The sequence below is a fragment of the Betta splendens genome, chromosome 4 (genome assembly GCF_900634795.4).
Source record: "Betta splendens chromosome 4, fBetSpl5.4, whole genome shotgun sequence".
Taxonomy (NCBI): domain Eukaryota; kingdom Metazoa; phylum Chordata; class Actinopteri; order Anabantiformes; family Osphronemidae; genus Betta; species Betta splendens.
This window is the reverse complement of record NC_040884.2, coordinates 12182832-12196096: the sequence shown is the minus strand read 5'-3', so window position 1 is coordinate 12196096 and position 13265 is coordinate 12182832. Positions and strand designations below refer to the sequence as shown.

The 13265-nt window shown below is 47.3% G+C and overlaps 2 protein-coding genes across 5 annotated transcripts in view; one reads left to right on the top strand and one right to left on the bottom strand.

The window, feature by feature from the left end:
• Positions 1–4436, top strand: part of cngb3.1 (cyclic nucleotide gated channel subunit beta 3, tandem duplicate 1) — a 19684-nt gene extending 15248 nt beyond the window's left edge. The window contains exons 5-19 of the mRNA XM_055508023.1: positions 422–573; positions 653–952; positions 1022–1230; positions 1302–1352; positions 1438–1524; positions 1595–1659; positions 1743–1865; positions 2034–2175; positions 2263–2422; positions 2858–2955; positions 3110–3193; positions 3277–3395; positions 3582–3734; positions 3881–4031; positions 4118–4436. Coding sequence (XP_055363998.1) covers positions 422–573; positions 653–952; positions 1022–1230; positions 1302–1352; positions 1438–1524; positions 1595–1659; positions 1743–1865; positions 2034–2175; positions 2263–2422; positions 2858–2955; positions 3110–3193; positions 3277–3395; positions 3582–3734; positions 3881–4031; positions 4118–4129 — 1906 coding nt within the window. The 3' untranslated portion in view covers positions 4130–4436. The remainder of the gene's footprint in view (positions 1–421; positions 574–652; positions 953–1021; positions 1231–1301; positions 1353–1437; positions 1525–1594; positions 1660–1742; positions 1866–2033; positions 2176–2262; positions 2423–2857; positions 2956–3109; positions 3194–3276; positions 3396–3581; positions 3735–3880; positions 4032–4117) is intronic.
• On the bottom strand, positions 4355–13265 carry nsmaf (neutral sphingomyelinase (N-SMase) activation associated factor). Of its 4 annotated transcripts, none has more exons than XM_029147467.3 (31): positions 13113–13264; positions 12308–12397; positions 11353–11431; positions 11164–11225; positions 10904–10940; positions 10758–10808; positions 10526–10597; positions 10410–10457; positions 10067–10119; positions 9839–9968; positions 9698–9769; positions 9512–9620; positions 9182–9358; positions 9020–9099; positions 8853–8943; positions 8713–8776; positions 8572–8623; positions 8345–8465; positions 8118–8249; positions 8007–8049; positions 7764–7930; positions 7575–7686; positions 7279–7337; positions 6919–6986; positions 6770–6837; positions 6569–6692; positions 6319–6402; positions 5984–6134; positions 5794–5896; positions 5537–5646; positions 4355–5243 (listed from the first exon to the last, which is right to left on the bottom strand). In XM_029147467.3, exons 1-31 carry the CDS (start codon positions 13148–13150, stop codon positions 5149–5151), a joined length of 2742 nt encoding a protein of 913 aa, XP_029003300.1. In that variant the 5' UTR covers positions 13151–13264; the 3' UTR covers positions 4355–5148. The 4 variants fall into 4 exon arrangements, with proteins under 4 accessions (XP_029003300.1, XP_029003301.1, XP_055363995.1 ...); XM_029147468.3 differs by having other exon boundaries at positions 11353–11428; XM_055508020.1 differs by having other exon boundaries at positions 9698–9968; positions 13113–13265.

The window sequence follows — 13265 nt, the reverse complement described above, 5'->3', positions numbered from 1 at the left end:
TTATTTAACCTCTGTTTTACAAACATTACCATTTTCACCTAAAATATCAGTTCAGTTTGCTCCTGCATATTTCTGCCAACTGTTTCAGCCTTTCTTCAGCCTGTTAGTAGCAGAAGCAGAACCCTGACGCTGGCTCCTAGGAGGAAAGGAGCTTAGAAGCTTAGTGGCATTAGTGTCTTGAAGTGGGAGGTCATTCACGTTTGTTATGGTGCTTGGGAGTTCCATCGTTTTACGGACTTCATTTTCATTCTGCTTCCGGTGTTTCTACTACATACAGAAACAAAAGACAACACACACACACACACACACACACACACACACACACACACACACACACACACATGGATCTGTGGGGTCTCAAAGTATAGTATAGTATACTGTATATGATGGAGCTGTAGCTTTACTTTACCTGCCTTTTCAGCGAAGAAGTCCCACCTCCACCTGTGGTCTACTTCCGCTACACAGATGACACACTCAGAGGTCTGATCAAGAGGTTAAGAGAGCGGACAGAGACGCTCAAAGAGAAAGCAATAGATCCCTATGCCACCTCTCCAGAAATCAGCCCACCTGTCAGTAAGTGCAGCCAAAGAATCCAGAAATGCCCAACAAGTATGTGAACACGAAACCTCTAATACACCTTCTGCCTTTGTAGCTCCCATTCTAAAGAAAGAGGACTACATCAGACTGAAGGAGGAGGAGCGCATCGCCAAAGAGGAAGCAGATAAAAAGAAGGCAGAGGAGGCGGCTAAGAAGGCTGAGGAGAAGAAGAAGAAGGACGAGGAGAAGAGGCTGGAGGCGGAGAAGAAAGCAGAGGAGGAGAGACTGGCAGAGGAGGCGAGGAAGAAAGCCAAGATCCTCCCGGACCTCAGCTGCTCCGTCATTGACATCCTCTTCCGTCCCATTGAGACGAAGATGGACATGCTCCTGGGAAGCACCATAGATCCCTTCACAGGTAGATGACAGAGTTTCCAAGAACACCCTTAGCATGTGAAACTTGAGCATATCTGGTTGGTGCCTTCAGATCGCCGCTACATCGCCTGGTTGACCGTGGTAGCGGTTGCGTACAACTACAACATTTGGTTCTGCTCCGCCCGCTTGGCGTTTCCCTATCACAACCCAACCGTCAACCCCTTCTGGATATTCTTTGACATTCTTAGCGATGTGGTGAATGTCATCGACATCATGGTTTGGCAACCTCGACTTCAGTTTGTCAAAGCTGGAGACATCATTGTAAGTCACCAAACACGTGCAGCACGTGTGGTGTGGTGGTGGAGTGACGAATGCCTCTTGTGTCTCTGTAGAAAGACAGAACGATGACAAAGGTACACTATCGGACATCCCAGCGATTTAAGGTGAGACCTTTTCTATTGGCTTTTCACCCCTTGACTACTAGGGGAATATACTGACTCTACTATTTGATCCGTGTTTCCTGTGTAGACTGACCTGTTCAGCATCCTTCCGTTCGACCTTCTAGGCCTGCACTTTAAATTCTCCTCCGTGTATCGACTCAACCGCATCGTCAGGGTAGGCGGCTCACCTTTCCTCTCACTGTGACTCAAACAGACCAATGCCTGACTCTTCCTTCCTTTTGTAGATCGATTCCTTCTTTGAGTTCAGCGATCGCCTTGAGAGCATCATGGCCAAAGCTTACATCTGGAGGTACCTGCTCATGACAGACACGACAGGCACAACTACGACCCCACAAGTGTCTAACCCTTTCTGTGACTGTCCTTCTGATTCAGAGTCATTCGCACCACAGGCTACCTGCTGTTTGTCCTCCATCTCAATGCCTGCGCATTCTATGTGGCCTCTGTACACCAGGGTCTGGCAACCACTACATGGGTGTATGATGGGAAGGGCACAGCGTATGTACCTTCTTTTGTTTTGATTGTAATTATGCAGTGTGCGTCTTGATACAATAAAATTCAAAGACAAACTAAAAATAAGAGCTAATTAAATAAGGTTGAAGTCTAGGAGGGATGTTGACCTGTCATTGTTGTTTATTAATAACCTGCATCTGTGTTCTTGCACAGGTACATACGTTGCTACTACTTTGCAGTGCGCAGCCTCATCAACATCGGGGGTCTTCCAGAACCTATAACCACTTTTGAGATCACCTTCCAGATGACTAACTTTTTTATTGGTGTCTTCGTGTTTTCCAGTCTGATTGGACAGGTAGGAAGACCAAGAGATCAGTGGATGTGTGTCAGTCGTGACAGGTTTCATCCGTAGCATTAATGAATCGGTCCAATCTGCTCTCAGATGAGAGATGTTATCGGTGCGGCGACAGCAGGTCAGACATATTTCCGGGCTTCGATGGACGGTTGCGTGGCCTATATGAACACCTACACGATCCCAAAGTTGGTCCAAAACAGAGTTCGTACTTGGTACAACTACACGTGGGCTGCTCAGGGCATGTTGGGTACGTCTATAAAATACAGGAATATGCCTCTGCCTTCTGCAAATGTCCATCCAACTAAACACTAAAAGACATTAAATCACATGTTTATATACACTGCCCCTTCAGTTTTCTTTTCTTTGTTTGTGTTATTTGTAACATATATATTATACTATACACATTTATACTGAAGACATTAAAACATAATAATATCTAGTATTTTTTATTATTATATTGTCCAAAATTTTTTTTTTATTTAACTTTGATGTTAAGACCCAAATCATCAAAAGCTATGATGAAACTGGCTCCTAGTAAATTAAGACTACGAACTGAAGGAAATACATTAAATGAAACATTAATGCAAATGGTAAAATGAAAAACACTCCTGTCATCGTTAATACACCTTTGTTTTACTGTGCTGCCAACACAGCTTTGCTTAAACAGTTGTGTCCTCCTCAGATGAGTCAGAGCTGCTGGACAAGATGCCTCTGGTGATGAGAACTGCCATCGCTGTGGACATCAACCTGGCAACATTTCAGAAGATTGCACTGTTTCAGGTTAGTGAGCATTCACTCCTGTCAGAGCAGCAGAGTCCGTGTCAAGACCGCCAACAGCAAAAGTAAACAATATGACGGTAAAAGTTTCAATTTGTGTGTTTCAAATGTTTCAAATTTCAGTTCACAACACAGAAACAGCTGATGTGTCTTTCAGGGCTGTGACCAGCAGATGCTGGTGGACATGCTGCTGAGGCTCAAGTCCATCGTCTATCTGCCTGGAGACTTTGTTGTGAAGAAAGTAAGGCTGCGTGTTTGTGTCAGACATGTGGTTATTTAGTTCACTGTGATCATCAGTGTTCCAAGAGTCTGTGCTTTCTGCAGGGAGACATCGGTAAAGAAATGTATATCATCAAAAGTGGAGCAGTGCAGGTGGTGGGAGGACCCGACAACAGTATTGTGTTTGTCACGCTGAAGGCTGGTTGTGTGTTTGGAGAAATCAGGTCAGTGAATGTAGAAATATCAATTTAAAATTGGTACAATAATATTTTTCTTATAATTAACATTCTCATTGAACAGCTGGATTACACTAAAAACAAATGTAATTGAAAACAAACAGTTTTAGCCTAATAATAATAAGTCCTACGTGATGAACCTGGTGTTAATGTGTTGGCCCATGTCCTCCCCAGTTTACTACAGTCTGCCAAAGACGGAGGAAACCGGCGCACTGCTAATGTCAAAGCCCACGGCTTTGCCAACCTGTTCGTCCTGGAGAAGAAGGACCTGTTCGACATCCTCGTCCACTACCCAGAGTCTCAGAAAGTGCTGGCCAGGAAGGGAAGGTGGGTCCATTACTGACAGGGGCTGCTCCACTGTTACTGATGTCCACAAACAACTGCATGGTTATGTTGTTAAAGGAACAAGAATCAGGTCAGTAAGTCACTTTTTATATTAATATAAAGTGTGATTTTGTTTTGTCATTGTGCAGGAAACTGATTAAAGCCAAAGGTCCTGCAACTGCGAAGACGACTGAAGAGAAGCAGAAAGGTCTGACACTGTTTGGACAAAAACCGCCGACGCCCAAGATGCTCAAAGTCTTTGGCAACTTCCGCAAAGGAGGCCTAATGGACAAACTTAAGGTAGAGTCTTTACTCAGAGCCACCAAACCTCTGGATCCATCGTCCTGTCACTTCATCGCGTCTGCCTTGTCGTCTTCTCTCCACAGCAAAAAGACTGACAACAGGATCTCTTGCTGACGTGTCCACAGGTTGACACATTTACAAGCTGGAATAGTTCAACGTCCCAACAATATGGAAACAGGGCATGTTTGGACCCTTTGACGTGTGAACCTTGGAGGATCAGGTCCACAAATATGTGCAAAGTTTTCATATTTTGTCCCTATCAACTGTCACTATGTTAGAAGTTTTCAATTTGTTAAGTCAAAAACAATGAAAGTTCAGGCTGTTTGAAATACATCAGATTTAATTGGTAGATTTAAAACGTCAACTGCTGCAGGAAGAGTGTAAATAAAAAACATCACCAGACACCGGCACTTCTTTTTAAATACGTGCTCCTTTGGATTCAGGTCAGACTGATATCACTACGATCAATCATTCCAAGTCTTTGCCCTTAAAATGCTTTAGTGATGTCACACTTCATCATCCACGAAGCCTGAAGCTCCACAGGGTTGATCCTGCTGCTTTTCATCAGCTGTCCCATCATCGTAAAAAAAGAACACCACATTTTGCCAGCTGTACATTTACAGCTCTCAACCTCTCTGCTGTGGAACCTGTATTTGTGCTGACCTTTCATTTCATGTGCAGTTTGTAAAGGCATGTAATGAATCAGCCTGCAGGCGTACAGAGAATTAAAAAAAACTAGAAAAGGACAAAGCATTTTTGAGGTAAGTGTTATTTTGTAATGATAACACCTGAGCACCATGAACATACAGACACTTATGAGTCTATCTAATATGGAATAAAATACACAACGCATTGACTCGCTAATTTAAAAAAAGCTGTGTAACATGACACATAAAATGAACATCCAAGGCTGAAAACAAGTAAAAAATAAGGCATGTGTCCTGATAAGCTTCCTGATCTCATGCACAAAACTGCCATTGGACACTTCTCTCAATGTGCAGACAGCACAGATGAGAGACTTTTTGGTGGGTTACAGTACATTTTCATCCTTCCCGGAGTCCGTTAAGTCTGGAGGGCGACACCCACCACGAGTCTCTCTGTGGGAAACATTCCTTCAGCTCTGGAGCTTCCACAGGATCATCTGCCTGTCCTCTCCTCCGGTGATCACTGTGGTGCACAGGTCATTCATCCACATGGCTGTGACGGCACCTGGAGGGAGGAAGACGTAATCCTGCGTTGGTGCTTAAAGGCTGACCTCACGTTCAACTTCACACCACCTCCCCTGAGCTACTGTATGGATAAATTTAACTACTGTCACGCTCCGATCTCTGCCTTCACATACTTCAAGTGAAGGTTGTTTGCCCGTTGCCATGGTTACTCGTGAGACGATTCACGCCTGGTTAACCACATGTATTTATAGTAACTCAGAACGTCCTGACTCAAGTGACACCGATCAACTGTTAACACTGAGCTGCTGTTGCATGTGGGGCGACATGCTGTACCGGAGTGTGCAGGGATCCTCTTGGTGACAGTGCTGCTCAGCAGGTCCCACAGCAGGAGGTCTCCAGACTGACCCCCACACAGGACGGAGTTCCCGTCCCAGTAGAAACACCTGGAAATGCACGCATGCACACGGCATCAGTGAGCAGGAAAACAGAACAAACACATTTAAATGTTGACCATTACAAGGAGGAAGGTGCAGTTAGGCCGCACCGTCACCCGTAGCTCTGATCTAAGAGAGACGAAGGATGTCTCTTACCTCTGCTCCTCCTCAGCCTTCACGTGCGAGATCATCATCCCCGTCTGGACGTCAATCACCTTCATACAGGAGTCAGCAGCAACACTGAGAATGTGTCGGCTGTCTGAGGATGTGAAGCACAGAACGCAAATGTCCAGTTCATTTTCATGACGGCAGAAACTCAGCCTCCAGCCTCTCTCTGAACACCCACCAGGACTAAAAGCCGTGTGATGGACGGTTCCAGTGTGACATCGGATCTGCTGCAGGACTTTATGGGTGCTGGTGTCCCAGATGCTGACAGCCCCATCTTTACACCCAGAAACCAGCAGAGTCCCAGCTGGATTCAGACTAATGGTGTTCACCTACAGACATTCATTGATTCAAACATGTGAGGTCGTTTGACACGAACACTGCAAATATTTAACAAATCAACAAATAAAATAAAAACCCATCATCTCGGCTCAGTATTAATCACTTCAATGAAGCCGGGATGCTTTTTGTTTTACGAACATGTTTCATGTGCTGATGACTGAACGCTTCACTCACCCCAGCGTCGTGCTCCAACTCAGCCAGCAGCTGAAACTCTGACCTCTTGTGACTGGAGGAGCCATCAGAGGCACATTGCCAAACCTGGGAGAAGAGGTCTTGAATTAGTCATTCTCCTTTAACAGACCCATTTGAAGCTACTGAGAAAGTGGAAAAGGCTGCTGCAGGGGAAATGGGACCATCGAACAAGAGGTGGGGGTCATCAAAGGACGAGCCCTCGCAGTGAGGTGTGATGTTTGTGACGTTGCACCTTGACGGTGGAATCCCAGGACGCCGTGAACAGTCGATCGTCAAACCAGCGTATTTCACTGACGGCGTCGTCGTGGCCCATCAGCGTGTCCTGCCGCCGGCCGTAGGGGACGGAGTAGAAGTACCTGGAGGCGGGAGACCTTCAGGTTAGAGGGAAGCCCACAATGATGCACGAGATAATGCGCACGTGTGCTCTGCATACACGTTGTTGTCCCAGGAGGAACACGCCACCGTTTTACCATCCGCCAGCATCAAGCAGGACGACAAGGCCTGAGAAGCAGACGGAGTCAGAGACGGAGTCAGAGCCACAGCAGATTAAACAAAGGAACACAACAGAGCGGAGGGTTGTACCATGTTAGAGAAGGACATGCTTCTCTGGAAATCCTTCAGCTCCCTGGAAAACATCTTCAGCGTTGAGTCTAAAGTCAGGAAATATAGTGATCAAAACCATTAAATGAAATATTATGAATCAATTATTAGTTCACAACAGTTGTCAGATTTTGCACTATTATGGGACATAAGAGTCACAGAGGAGCCCTTTATGCTGAGAGCTTATCTAGCGCTACACTCTGGAGTGGAGATGTGAGGGAAATGACATAGAATTACCAACATCCTCCTATTCTAAACCCCTCAGCAGACTCTCACTCATTGAGCTTTTTCATTCCATATTGCTTTGATTCTATAAAAAGGATCAAGCTGAGACTTTCAGACCTTGGGATGTGGAGAAAACAGCTGCTCCGTCCTGAGTCACAGCGATCCCCGTCACAGTCCTGCACATTCACATGTGTTTACATTCAGGCACTCACAGGGTTACAATTAGCAATGACACGGCCAATTACCAGTCGACATTCAGTGCAGATAGAAATAGCTGCTGTGCAAAACTATTCCACAGCGAAAGAGAAGAGAGCAGGGCCTCACTTCGCTTTCCATGCACGTCCTGAGCTTTTCAGGGAAATGGCCCATCTATTGAACCGGTTACTGCTGCAGCTGAGAGGCTCCTGACTTACTCTTTATGGATCTTGTGGCTGGAGATGCGAGACAGAGTGCCCATGTTGGCCCAGGCCAACTTCCTGCTCTCCTCAGTCAAGTCCTCAAAGGACGAGTCCTCATTCTGAGAAGCTGGAAAACAACAGGTCATAAGCACTCGTCAGGGAGCAGAGGACAGCGTGTGGGGTGACGGTGCCTCCTCTACTCACCTGGGGACAGCTCACCGCCAGGAGAGTTGACGCTGGGGCTTCGGGTGATGTTGGGAACGCATGGCGTGATCCTCTGAGGGTGAGGGGAGGTGAACAGCTGTGTGGGCGTCTGGCCGAACTCCAGGATCTGTGTCAGCATGCCGATCCTCTCGTCGGGGTCCCCGATGCTTCGTGGAGACGCGGAGCAAAGTCAGCCAAGCAGTGAGGAACAGGAGTGCAATGAAGGGTCAGGGTCACTAGTACCTGTCGCAGTCGATGCTGCCTTCGTAGGTCAGAGGGTGAAACACTGAAAGACAACATGTTACGTTTATGATTACGTGTGTCCAGCTTTTAGTGGCTCTGGTGTTTTTTTACCGTTGTGAGCTGCTCTGGCTTCATCGCCTTTCTGCTTGTAGCCAAACACCAAGTCGATCCACTCGTGGAGATGCTCGGACACGTACTGGCTCTCCAGCGCCGCCTTGTGCTTCTGAAGGAAGTCGCTTGGGTCTGGAGCGAGGACAAACGGCACACGGAGCAGAACATTCCACTTGATTTAAGAGTGAACAGCACGTGAGAAGGGAGAGCGCTCCACGCAACGCTACCTGAGGCCCACGGAGGGAGGACGACGTCGCCCACTAGGCGCCCATTCTGCCTTCTGCCCAAATCAAGACTCAGTTTGTTTTTCAGGAAGCTGCAGTCACTCCCATAAAACTCAGGGATCAACTACACCACAGGAGAAAGTACGAACACGACACACGCATAAATCTGCAACAAGGTCTTCGCTGAAAATGCCACAATGACTAAATGGGAGGAATATCGATGTTATTACCTCTTTAAAGTCAGTTGCTCCCTCCAAACAGTTTTTCCAAGTTTCTGCTATGCTGTAGAGAAAAAATGAAGTGATACGATGGTTTTTCATTAAACAGCAGCGGTACAGTGATATTCAAGTGAGTCCGTTTAACAAACGCACCTGTTGAACATTCTGTCCGCGTGGTCGAAGCGGCCGTTCTGGAGGCACAGCATGTGCTCTGGAGCTGCAGGTACAAGGCTCAGGGTGAGCAAAGGCTGCGTTGAGCACTGAGCAGAGGAGGCGTGAGGCGTGTGACGTACCGACTCGGACCAGGTAGAAGAGGACGTAGCCCGGGGACGAGTAGTGGCTGCCGTACATGAAGCGCGGTTCGGGCATGCCTTGGTAGCGAGCCTGCGGGCCAGACAACAACCAGCTGTTTACCGCTGGACGGAGACGCGGCGCCGCCGCCCGCCGCCGTCGGACTCACCAGCAGCTGCTCCAGACGCTCCCGGTTCAGGGCTCCCACGGGTTTGCTCAGGTCTCTGAAGGTGGCGGCGCTCGTCGTGTCTGGGACACAGAGACTCGCGTTACGGCGTTACGGCTCTGCGAGGCCAAGCCCCGTTGCCACGGCGACGACTCGCCCACCCACCTAGCTGTGTGCTGGTGTAGTCTGCGATGACCCAGGGGAAGACGGGGTACTGCGAGAGGTCGTTGCAGCTGCGGTCGGCCAGGTTGTTGAGGTGCAGCAGGTACTGGTAGTTACTGAGGTGGCCGCGCTGCCACTGCAGCATGTAGCCGTCGGCCGTGTGCTCCGTCACGTGGTTCTCTGAGCCGCAGGGACAAAGGCAGCATCACTGACAGGACTCAATGACTCAGACCCGAGCTCTAACTGGGCCAGACTCCATCTCCTGCTGCAGCAAGCGACTGCTGAGCTCTAACAGACGCGAACGAACACTTTTTTACTTTTGAGTTTTCTCACCCAGGAAAGACGCCATGTAGAAGTAGATGTCATCTCTGTCTGTTGTGCTGTAGAACTTCAGGTAGATGTCCGAGCAGAAGTCGTTCTCGGTGCAGAAGACCTCCAGACCCTGGGCCAGAAGCATGGACACGTTAGCAGCAGCAGGACCTGAGCTGAGCTGCAGCCACGTTGTCCTCCGCGACTCACCAGTGGCCTGAGTCCATGTCGTCTCTTGTAGATCCGTCTAACACTGTGCAGTTTGATCTGAATCACATGCTCCTGCCATGAAAAGTTGTATGAACCACTAATATTTGACAGTGATGACCCGCAGGCAGCACGTCGACTCACCGGGTATCCGTTGAGGGGCTGGAAGTACAGGTTTTCGTCGGTGATGCACACGTGGCCTGGATTGGACACCAGAGGCGTGACCATCTCCACCGCACACTCCATATGAGGCCTCTCGGTCACCTGCTGAAAGCTGCGCAACACGTGCACTTGATGAGGCGACGGCCATTTTGATTTTTGTACCGAACTGAAACATTTCCAGTGGAAAGAAGCTCAACAGTGAGAACGTACTAGTTCTTGTCAAAGGACGCCCGCGCCAGTCGTGACTGTAGGTTGGCTGCAATCTGGAAACACGGATGGTTGGACAAACAAGGAAAACAAGGAATAACGAGTAAAAGTCAAAGGATGAATGAACGTATTGTGGAACGCTACTGAACTAGTGACATCATCGTTCCGGTCCTGAAGCGTTCACTGTCTGTTGGGTGAGTCTGTGAGCCAGCGACGGCTAATTGGAGTCAGGGGTTCGCAGCTCAACATCTGCCTGCAGCTTTAAGTCACTGAACCTGTGACCTAGTTTAACGGCAGCTCGTAGTTTACAGCCAGAGAATCCAGAAAAGAGGAAGCACCCACTCACCATTGCTGTTTGGTCTCCGAGTTTCTCCAGACGAGACGCTCTGTGAAGCTGAAGTAAAGACACATGATTAAATTCCTGCGCTTTCTGGAAAAATGAAGGTGAAATCCAACATTTACCTGAAGCAATGTTTGAACCACATCTTCTGTTTTACTCCACACCTCCAAATGAAAGGTTAGTTGCTTTGATCCCTGTGAAGGTAATCACATTAGTTTATTCATTTGATGTTTGAATCAAGTCAGTGAATCATTATTAACCAGAACAAAAACGGAGCTGTACTCGGTTTTGCTGAACCTTGGACCACATGGATGTGAACATAAACACATCAGTGACGAGCTCGAGGCGACTCACCCGTTCGTTGCGGTACGGTGCCAGGACGTTGCTCTCTTTGATGTAAATAACCTGAAATCACAAATAATGACGATTATAATAATTATTATTAACGATTCAAAGGCAAAAAAAGGAAATAAAGGACGTAGATAAACAGAGGTACTCACCTGCTCACATGAAACAGAAACGGCTGGTGGACGAGGGCTACGAGGAAAACACAACGCACAAACACATCAGTGGAACGTGTGAGACTCAAAAGACACCAAACTCAAATCTAAAGCATTTCAACCAAGTCCGATCACTCGGAGCTCATTGGGTTAAGTGAGCATCAAACAGGTTTCTCAGTGGCCACCCAAACCTGTTCCACAGAGCAAAACCTAAACACACTGAGTGTGCGACGCCAGAAGTGAAACTACGCTCCGCTCACTCATTGAAGGGATTCTTCCCCTCCTCCACAAACTCAATCTTCTGACAGTCTCGAAGTGGAATCTACACAAACGAGAAAGCAACAAGTGGATAAACAAACACCGTCATACAATAAGACAACCTTTAGAAATCCTGTCCTACTGCTGCCACAAACTCATGAAAGCAGGAAGTGTTCAGTGATTAAACACACCTTTAAAATTGGCTCCGCAAGATCGTCTGGTTCAAATATGATGGATCTGGAACAGACCTTAAATGAACCTCGGGTCCTTCTGGAAGAGAGACGGGCAACGTCAGCTTGGTAGCACAGATTAGCTTTTATGAAAAATATGATGAAAAATGTTATTTGTAAAAACTAAATAGGTCAAAGATTTTAAGCAGTATTTAAATATCAAGAAATTATTAGTCTTTGACAAAATCTGGTATAGAAATATCAACACATAACCTTATATTTTATTTCTGAAAACTGAAAACATTTAAACAACAAATTACAGGAACAGGTTCCATTTTAAAATTAAAAAGTTTTAAAAGTTTTTTTGTAGTTTCTGACAGAACCTCAAAAGGGTAAATATATATATATTCAGCCTATATATGTCAGCTGACACTGACATATATAGGCTCACTGATATGACAACAGCTGTATGGCTACTGCAGATGTTCTGTTTGCACTAGGACACATCAGTAGGGGACAAAAAGGTAAGATTAGTATTTACATACAACTCATCATATTCAGCAGGAGCCAAATACTCATTGGATTCGATAGAGGAGAAATGAGGAGGCACTAGGAGGCGGGACCGTACAACAGTGTCTTCAGTGCTTTGTTGTTGGTAGTTTTAACATCACTACTGTACACCGTTCCAGCTATTGTTACAGACATGTAGCCACTTCTCCCACAAGACTCCATCACAGCAGGTTAGAAACGAGGCACTGAGCATCCCAGAAACCAAGATCAGTCCGTCCGCTTCAACAGATCGCTTTACATCCTGGCTCATCTTACCCCCGTCTCCCCCTACAGACGCATACTACAGCTGGGATGAGCGCATGAACCCTGCAATAGGAGCTAGAAACTACCGCAGCAGCTTGCTGAGGCCGGTTTGGTGAAAGCCTTCCCATCTGGCCTGAATCATAGCTGTAACAATCTAAATTACCTCTGGTCCTTTTTAAAGCTGCTCGGCACATGATACGCAGTGTGCTGTTCAAAGTAATACTCCTCCAGATCCAGCAGCAAGAGGGAGAACCTAGGGAAGAACAGCAAAGACGTGATGAGACTGATGTGTGTGAAACACCCTGTTAACCACCACTAATATCTGAAACAGTCAGTCAAACCACAGTGATGAGTAACGAGGGTTACGTCATCAGAAACCAGCGGAAGCTTCATATGGAATAACATCACAAGCACATTGCATGAAGCACAGTAAGGTGAAACGTGGAATCAATCAACGCAATCTCATTTTAATGACATCCGCTCTGCTGACAGTGTCACGGCTGCAACACAAACAGTTTCACCTCTGTGAGTTTGAGCTGCACTGACTCCTTTAACAAAAGAGTGAATACAAGTGGGGAAAACAGTGTTTAGACTCCATTAACACCCTCTGTGGGTCTGTTTAAACACCCTGTTTTGGTCAGAACTGGACAATAGGGATTCAAAGCCCGCAAGTTTGACTCTAAGTGAAGCCACACGTTAAAACGGTAAAAGCTCAGTTTGTCAAACTTTACAGCCTTTCACGCATTTCCAGCACTAGAGACGCGCGTGGCGTCGGTTGGTGCGACTGTGCCGCAGCGGCCCCGCCGCTGCTCTCAGGCCGCTCCTGATGCCTTCAGGGACAGAAGTGCATCTCACAGCTGCCGGAGGAGCCCTGACAGCGGCGGGGGTCAGACCGCAGGCCGCTGCAGCCGCAAACACACGCACACACACGTCCACGCGTGTCAGCAGCTACTTGACGCGGCACCGACCTTTCTTTAGTCCGTTCTTGTGTCTTTAAAAAGGCCATGACTGCGCACCATCCTCTTCGCACAACGTGAAGCCCGAGCTGCCACAGACAGATCTCTGTAAACACGGAAGCTGGTTGAAAACCACGTGACACCGCAGCTGACCGTAAAGAGGTG

Excerpts from the sequence above, each read along its gene's own strand:
- nsmaf (XM_055508020.1), bottom strand. The coding sequence starts at position 13,150 with ATGGCCTTTTTAAAGACACAAGAACGGACTAAAGAAAG. Across the intron at positions 9,621-9,697 it reads GACATGGACTCAGGCCACTG|GGTCTGGAGGTCTTCTGCAC; the intron begins GTGAGTCGCGGA and ends CTTCTGGCCCAG. Across the intron at positions 8,777-8,852 it reads CTTCTACCTGGTCCGAGTCG|CTCCAGAGCACATGCTGTGC; the intron begins GTACGTCACACG and ends TTGTACCTGCAG.